General features: G+C 35.3%; 2 protein-coding genes across 2 annotated transcripts in view; both read right to left on the bottom strand.

The window, feature by feature from the left end:
* LOC107680411 (inter-alpha-trypsin inhibitor heavy chain H3-like) overlaps positions 1–2,663 on the bottom strand; it is a 7,539-nt gene extending 4,876 nt beyond the window's left edge. The window contains exons 1-6 of the mRNA XM_016476300.1: positions 2,508–2,663; positions 2,294–2,404; positions 1,107–1,235; positions 907–1,023; positions 660–828; positions 356–472 (exon numbers count right to left, since the gene is read on the bottom strand). Of these exons, the coding sequence (XP_016331786.1) occupies positions 356–472; positions 660–828; positions 907–1,023; positions 1,107–1,235; positions 2,294–2,404; positions 2,508–2,654 (790 nt within the window). The 5' untranslated portion in view covers positions 2,655–2,663. The remainder of the gene's footprint in view (positions 1–355; positions 473–659; positions 829–906; positions 1,024–1,106; positions 1,236–2,293; positions 2,405–2,507) is intronic.
* A 65-nt stretch (positions 2,664–2,728) lies between these two features.
* On the bottom strand, positions 2,729–4,956 carry LOC107680410 (inter-alpha-trypsin inhibitor heavy chain H3-like). Its single transcript, XM_016476299.1, has 3 exons — positions 4,880–4,956; positions 2,983–3,149; positions 2,729–2,870 (listed from the first exon to the last, which is right to left on the bottom strand). Exons 1-3 carry the CDS (start codon positions 4,916–4,918, stop codon positions 2,729–2,731), a joined length of 348 nt encoding a protein of 115 aa, XP_016331785.1. The 5' UTR covers positions 4,919–4,956.
* Positions 4,957–8,605: the final 3,649 nt, after the last annotated feature.

The raw sequence follows: 8,605 nt of genomic DNA, 5'->3' as shown, positions 1-8,605 counted from the left end.
AATATATACAATACAAATTTATTTCGCAAAGGCGAATACTAGAGCACGTCTCTTCACATGCTTTGAAAGTTGAACTTCTTTTAACTTGACACAGAATCTTAATGTGCACTCATATGTAAGATGCTGCAAAATATTATATGTTTATTATATATTTATTTGATCTATTTTACCCTGATTGTTGTTTTAATTTCTATGAAGCCATAGCACTCCCTCGTACCCAGTTTGAAAACCCCTGTTCTAAAGTTTTATATGAAATGCCTAATAAAGTCAACATTCATTTATTCATTTGTATTAATTATTACCAAAGACAAAGTATTTTAAAACAATTTTTTTATTCTGCAAAGCCAATACACACCAGAATTGGGTCGGCCATCAGTTAGTAGAATGATCATGGACATGTCTGGGAAATAGTCACTTTTTTCGGAGGTAAGCATGTCCACCGCATACAAAAGGCCCTTGTTTATATCGGTCACTAATGGAAAAATATGACAGAATACAGTGGCAGTAAAAGATAAAACTTGTAATTTACTGTAAAATAAAGGCTTGTTGTACTGGGTTACATGAGAACCATGGCACAATATGTCAGAGTACTTACAGCTAGGCCATGATTTCAACCTTGTGCAGGGTTTACAGTCCTTTTATTTAGCTTTCATACTTACTGTGTCTCGCTTTAATAGTCCGAACAAATTCTTTCGCTTCTGTCACATTCTCTGGTGTAGCTTTGCTAAGAAATGGTCTCCACGACTCTATAGTGTCATCAAACGTGACCAGCCCAAAGTAATCATCTTCATGCAGTTCACTTAATATAGTCATCAGAGCTTCTCGAGTCTACCAACAGATAATCAGCAGATGATGCAAACGTACAAAACAGGAGGAAAGTATAGGAATGTGTTCATCTTGACTTGCCTGTTTCATCTTCTCTCCCTCCATGGAGCCACTTCGGTCTATCACAAATGCCACATTTTTAGGCATTTGTGGCAAATCATCTGGGGCAAAAAAGTGTACAAAGTAGCCGTTTATTATCTGAAACAGAAACTTGAGAACATCAGAATAAAGCATGATTAGTAAGACATTCATTGTGAGAATAGGCTTTGCTGATATTGTACCTGAATTTCACCTATATCCTGTGGGTGGTTCACATCATATCTGATGAATAGATCTCCGTCAATCAAAGTGTCTTCACAGTCTGAGCATGTCTTCTGCTGTTCCAGTGTAGGAGAGAAGTACACATATGCCTGAAGAGGATCACAGATGATCAATGTTACGAGCAGAGCAGGAAGTGTTTCCTCTTGTAGTTAACTGCTGAAGTGTTTTTAGGCTCGTTGTTGGTAAAATGAGATGCTTAATGATAAACCATTTATCACTAGATCAAAACACTTATTTCTGGAAACTGTCTCCTGGTTAGGACACAGTGCAAATTGGAGCTAGTCAACTTAACTAGTCTACAGGTAATTGCGATACTTAAAAATAAACTATACTTTTTTGTAAGAAATTAAGTTTCAGGTTTCAGATATAAATTCGAAATTACAATAAATTAAGTCACAGTTACAAGATATAAAGCTATGAGAAATACTCACGATTTTGACATAAAAGAGCAATTATGAGAAAAAAAAACATTTTGGTTAGATATGAAGTCACAATTTGAGAAATAACCTGTCTATCCATGACAGTCACAGTAGTCAATTGTGTATATAGGAAGTCACAATTATTACAAGATATAAAATTGCAACTTTAAGAAATGTTTGCAATTACAAGAAATCGGTGCAATTACAAGAAATCGGTACAATTACAAAAAATTAAGTCACAAAAGTCGCCACTGCCTTTATTTATTTATTAAGTTTGGTTTGGCTTTGTACTTTTTTTGCATAGTTTAGTTAACCAGTGGTAGGGAATTGTTGGATAATTGTGATATTTTGAAATAAACAATACTTTTTTGTAAGAAATTAAGTTTCAGGTTTGAGATACAAGTGCGCAATTACGATAAATTAAGTCGCAGTTACAACATATAAAGAAATACTCACAATTGTGACATAAAAGTGCAATTATGAGAAATCATAAGTTGAAAAATAATCTATGACAGTCACAGTAGTCAATTGTGAAATATTAAGTCGCAATTGCAAGATATAAACTCACACTTTTGAGAAATGTATACAATTACAAGAAATAGTTCGATTGATTGGTTTGGTTTGGCTTTTTGTTTTGCTTTTGTTTTGTTTTGTTTCACTAAGGCATAAATGGGCTGTCATTTTAATCAACCAATGCTAGGGGATTGTTGGAAAGTTTTAATTTGAACCTTTTTATCAGTGACAGTTTTCTTCACTAGAGGGAGCAGTTCATTGGTGATGAATGTACCGTTGACGTCCACAAACGCAATTCCTTTAGGTTCATAGATATCTACCACAATCTGTGGATGAGAGACACGACTGATATAACATAGCTTACAATATTTAAACATTTCAACTGAATACGTGCAATGAAAGAGTTTGAGAGAGAAACTAATGATGAACCTCAAAATTCTGAACCAGCTGTTTCGGTCGGACGCCTAACATGATCTCATAGCTGCCAAGACGCCGCTGCAGCAGCTCTTCATAAGTAAGAGTGAATGTGACGCTGCTCTGTGGTGCGATGTTCACAGACACCGAAAACGTCTCCATTTTCCTTCCCGAAGCCCCGAAAAGCAAAAACAGTTCTCATTTCTGATAAGTGAGATTAGCAAATGTGTACTCTGTCAGCATTCCAGAGCTTTGCCATTGACCTGTACTTGCTTAACCAGGCCAGCAGTTTGTCCGGATGACACAGCGCTCTCATACTGCTGCCTGGCCTGCTCTTTTTCCTTCACCTCGCTGACATATATCCTGCCCTCAATCTCTCTAAAAGACCAAACACAAAATATTTCCTGAGGCACTTGTTTGTTTTGGGCATGCTAGACAAAGATTGTGAGTGTAATATATTTATAGCTTGTGTAAAGAAAGATGGACTAACATGCTAAAGCTGGTGATGAAGGCTGTTTTGGGCAAGTCCACCTCAAAGAACACTTCCTGTGATGCATTGGCTGTGTTCAGGGCTTTGGTGGTCATGACTGTGTGAACAAAATGAGACGCGACCTTGCAGTCCATTCGCGTACTTTGCACTTCTATCTGAGAGAGAGACTGATAGATAGTAAGAGAAAGTTTGAGAATCTACATGCATATGATCGAAGCTTCAAAACAATTATTTTCTTTTATAAGATATGGCACATCCCCAACATTTGCATTTCCCCAAATGTGTTACTTAATTATTACAATATTTATTTTTAAATCTCAGGGGTATCAAATCTCAAGGGGAATCAGGGAGAACCAAGAAATTATGAATAATTTATTGCTATTGTACAAATAATATGTAATCAATAAAACAGTAACTGTAGTCTGACTATGAATATTTTAAAATATAATATAATCTAATTTCAAGAATTACATTTTTGGAATCTGATTACGTAATCCAGATTACATGTAATCTGTTACTACCCAGCTCTGGCAATAAATAGGAAGAATCCAGAACCAGCTCTCTTGTCTCTTTAATCCTGATAAACGCCATAGCAAATACAAAAATATGAATGGCTGTTAAAAAACATGGACATACATTTTTTTTTCTTTTCGGTGACAAGTGGGTGTCAGAAATGAAAAGCTTAGCACTTTGAGTACTTTCGTGTACTTTTTCTATCCACCATATTTTTAATGTATAAACAGACACGCTCATTTTAAACTTGAAAGACTTCTGGTGGCAGCCACTTTCAGTTATTTTAGCTGTACAGCCTGTTATGCTGCTTGATGTTGCAAACTGGTATTTATTCTCATATTATTTTAATGTAGTATTTCAGTCATAGACACATTGGTTTGTAGGGTAGATAGTTTTACAGTTTACTGCACTTCTTTACTGTAAATCTTCTAGATAATTATATATAGTGGCTAATGAATCAGAAATCTCGCTCATTTTCAGGAAATAGCATTGAAAAATAAGGTGGATAAGCGCCACCTACTGTCAGAGAGTGAATTTATCATTTTCATTCAGCCTGTGTGCCATTTTTCAGCATTAGTCTGAATGCAAAATCACATGTGAAAATCAGACACAAGTGAATTCCACAGGCCTAATGATCATATCATGTTCCATATTACTGACCTTAGTGAGTCCTCCTCATCTCAGGTTCCAAGTCACCATTCCCAACTGTGAATAGTCTTGTTCAAAGAAGTATGTAAATCATAGTTTTGATAACATTGTTGATTAATTGTTTAATTATCTAGTCAGATTTTGTTTAACTGACCCTAAATCAGACCCTAAATTCTCAACTGGGGACCCACTGCTCTGCACATTTTGTATGTCTCTCTTATCTGGCACACTTGGTTCAGTTTATGGAGATTTCTACTGCTGACCTGTTGATTTGAATCAGTTGTGTTAAATAAGGAAGTCATACAAAATTTGCAGAGTGGTGGCTCCCCAGGACGAGTTGAGATTCAGTGCCCTAGATGACACTGCTGTGAAGTACTGGAGCTTGCCAATGTTCTATATCAGCAGAGGGTTAGACGTTTCACATGTTGAATGTTTAAAGCTACACGGAATTTCCAAGGAACACTAAAGGAGAAATTTAGCCAAGAAATTTGGTGTTTGAGCCATTGTGTGAAAAAGAGCAGCTTGGACTCCTTTTGTCATTCACAGAGGAAAGTCATCCAGGTTTGGAACAATTTAGGTATGTGATATGATAAGTAAATGACAGAATATATATATATATATATATATATATATATATATATATATTGGAAGAACCTTTTGAAACCTTTTAAGGAAACAAACGACGCTCACCAGTGCTGTGCTCTTGATATAGACTTGAGAAACGGAAGAACCTTACCTTTTTTGCTGAATTATTGTTTTGATCTCTGATGGTCATTATGCCTTGAGCTTTAGCAGTAAGAATCAGACAAATACACACACACATCCACAGCATGACTTTCACTGCAGACATGGTGAAGCCTGGTCCGGACTGACTTCAACGCTGGGTCTAAATGTTCTTAAACGAGAGGAAGAAGAGAGAGAAGAAGAGAGAGATGGATGAATGACTGCCTGTGTGTGTTGTACAGGCACTATAAGAGTTGCCAAAGGGGCAACTTATTGCCAAATGTGCCCAATAATCTAGCACATTCTCCACTGCCTCCACCCAGAACAGCCATCCATCCGTCTGTCTGTCTGTATCATGTCTGTCTGTCTACAGTGGTAAGAAAAAGTATGTGAACCCATTAGATTTGGTGGTTTTCTGCGTTAATTGGTCATAAAATGGCATCTGATCTACATCAAAGTCACAAGTATAGACAAACACAATGTGCTTAAGCTAACACACAGACAATTACAATCGTTCAAGTCTTCTTTACTGAACACATCTCATTAAACATTCACAGTGCTGTGGAAAAAGTAAGTCAAACTGTTGTCAGTATACCTGGATGAGCAACATGATGATTTGTTTTTCCAAACTCTAATGTTTACATTTGGGATATTTTAGTTTTCCCAGCAGTTGGACGTAAAGTAAAAATGTAAAGCAAAATATTTATTTGTAATTATCTGTGAAACCAGTTATTGACCATTATAGAGTTTTGTGAGATCTGATGTGGGACTGCTGATGTGCTTTGCCACATAAAGTGCTCTCTTTTTCATGAAAGTACAGATGCTTTTTGTGGTGTGATGAGAAACTCTTCAGACCCTCAGTTTGCCTGAATAACTCACACAGAACCTCTCATTTATCAGAAGTACCTCTTACAAACCGCCTCTATACCATATGTACTGAGAGAGAGAGTTAATGTGCCGTAAGTTGTGCCCAAGAGCGGCCAAATGACGAGTAATCAAGCTGCTGAGAGAAATAGAGAGAAGAGAGAGATCAAGTGAGTCTGTTCACGGTTTTCTGGACTCCAGTGTGTCATGTCTGGTCAGCATTGCTAGGGCGCTAGAGTGTTTGCGTGTGTTTTGGGTCTCTCACCGCTCCCATTTAACAAGACTGAAGTCAGATATGATGTCATTCTTCAAAAGGTAAACACTCAGTCATGCATAGATTGAATAGCTCCCCTCTCTTTCCTCTTATATAGCAACCGTGGTTGCCATATGGCTGCAACCAATGGGTTTTTAGAAAGTCTGCTCAACATTTAAGATTTAGATTTTACAACCAAACCAACAAACTATTATAATATAATACTCTTAATTAATTTCTGATATTATACAGTTTATTCATATTTGATAATATAAGAATAGTCAGAAATTGTGAGATTAATTGTAATTATTTTATTGACCACATACAGTAGTTAAACATCTGTATGCTTTCAATTTGCAACATTAAATGATTATTTTTCTTTTTAATATCACACTCGATATTTCCTCAATTGATTGGATTTTTTTTTTAAATGTGAAAATATAGCTATAGAGTTAAAGAAAATAGTTTTATTTACTGTATATATTTATATTTGCATTTTCTTAATAGTTAATGCTATTAATTTAATATAATTCATATATTGTTAATATATTTAATATTATTATGTGTTTCATTCATATTTAAATAAAAATTGTTTGTATTTATTATATAATATTTTATATTAAGGCATAAAAAAATTAACTTTGAAAACATGTTTTTTTTTTATTCAATACTTCAAAACTACAAATAAACATTACATGTGGGATTCAAAATTATGCTGTAATTTATACTGATAATGGTCAGTATTTGGTTTGTATGAACACCACAAATTTACACAAAACCTAACCCCTTCATAACTTTATAAAATTGTTATGCTGATAAATAATATAATTTTTAATAAAACAGTCTGCTTAAAATTAGAACACTGCAAACTAGGGGGGACTGGTGATCATTTGGAGCCCACATCTATGCTCTACCTTGTCTCTAAACTTTATTTTGAGGCTTCTGTTTGTCTTCATGGCTGTTGACATTTTTAACCCCAGTAAGAGCATTCTGAATCAGTGTTTAATCAGTAAATGATGTTTGGATGTTTAGTTCTGTCCCGTGGCTCACGCTGACACATACTAGGCAGGGGTGAGGATGTGCTGTCAGAATCTCCGTTTAGGAGGTGACATCATCACAGAAACAGACAACATCATTGCCATGGAAACAATGCGGGTAAGACGGAGGTTGGTCCGGATGAATATAGGATTTAGACATGTTAGGGGTCTTTCTCACAGGACGTGTTCATGTGCATAAAAAAGCTAGGCTGAACAAAACGTTTTTAAAAACATGGCGCTTGTGGCACAAGATGCTCAAAAAAATTGGTGGTCAGTGTTCTCCATTGGATACTAGTTTGATATATATATGTGTGTGTTGAACCCTCTAAAGTGCGTTTTGCCTCTTAAGCAGTGATTAGTTGGCTGAAGTGTATTTCCTTGAGGGCGAGGGCAGAGGAATTGACCCAGATCATGTCGGAAGTTCAGAAGTTGAGCTGTATTTGAAGGAGTCTGAGAGGCCAGAGGGAGATCGGGGCGGCTGAGGCCTGTTAACTCAGAACAGATGTGCTTCTCAAAGCAGTGAGGGAGAGGGATAGATATACAGATAGATAGAGTGTCCATAGAGGTATATAACTCACTTTCCCTTTCATGGGAACTTCGAACTGCGTCCTCTAGGGGTGACGAGGCGTTCCCCCCATAGCGTCCCCTAGAGGACGCAGTGTCTCGTTCCCTACTCAGGGAACCATGGTTACATAAGTAACCTGAGACGTTTTCCTGTCTTACTGTGCTGCTTTGCATTGTGATGTGCTATGAAACTGGTATTAGATGTAAGTTTTCTAGATAAATCCCACAGTGAAGACTTCCTTCATGTCATGGATGTACAGTATCTTGACTGTCCAGTGAAGGTTCCAGGAGAACACTAGAACACTAGATGGCAGTGGAGTCACAGTGTTGAGCTAGATGTGTTATCCACTAGATGGGAGCACAAGCTTATGTTAGGTAAGATAGATTTGAAATTTGAAAACATGTGTCTTAGTTTTAATATTAGGTTAAATTACATTTTGCTCCATTTTTTATTGATTTGGATTTTGACTAAAAACTGTTATTTCTGATACTGCTATTGTTACAGTTTATTTATCAGTTTATTCATTAACTTATATACTTATTTTTAATTATTCTTAATCATTCTTTCATTGTGTTATATAATTAATCTATATATTTTTTTACATAACTATAAATAAATACATGCATATTCATTTTATATTCAGTTTTATTTATTAATAATGATTACAGCCAATTTAACATCTATTTCAGAAAATAAATGCATTATATAGACATTAAATAGTAGTACAAATGTGATTTAATAATAATAATAATAAATGATGTATTTTAGCGTAATATGTCACTATGATATTTCATTATGAAAGATAATTTCATTTTATTACATTTGACTTTTAATATATTTTTTCCTTTATATATTTATTCTTGTTAAACTATCTTCACAGTGTTTTATATTGTTTGACAGGCAATACTATTTAATTTTATTGGCTTGGAAATATGACATGCATCCAGCTAAAATGAATATTTGGGCTGTGTAATTATGAAGATTAGGCTTGTTCACAAAAAAAAAAAAAAAAAAAAAAAT

Source organism: Sinocyclocheilus anshuiensis, unplaced genomic scaffold, assembly GCF_001515605.1.
Source record: "Sinocyclocheilus anshuiensis isolate Anshui unplaced genomic scaffold, SAMN03320099.WGS_v1.1 scaffold792, whole genome shotgun sequence".
NCBI lineage: Eukaryota > Metazoa > Chordata > Actinopteri > Cypriniformes > Cyprinidae > Sinocyclocheilus > Sinocyclocheilus anshuiensis.
The sequence above is the reverse complement of the archived record's forward strand: the minus strand, read 5'-3'. Positions and strand labels throughout refer to the sequence as shown.

What these genes read in the sequence shown, in the direction of transcription:
- LOC107680410 (XM_016476299.1), bottom strand. Translation starts at nt 4,918, where the DNA reads ATGACCATCAGAGATCAAAACAATAATTCAGCAAAAAAG. An exon ending in ACAATAATTCAGCAAAAAAG is followed by an intron (nt 3,150 to 4,879) that starts GTAAGGTTCTTC and finishes ACTATCTATCAG; the next exon opens with TCTCTCTCTCAGATAGAAGT. An exon ending in TTCATCACCAGCTTTAGCAT is followed by an intron (nt 2,871 to 2,982) that starts GTTAGTCCATCT and finishes TTGGTCTTTTAG; the next exon opens with AGAGATTGAGGGCAGGATAT.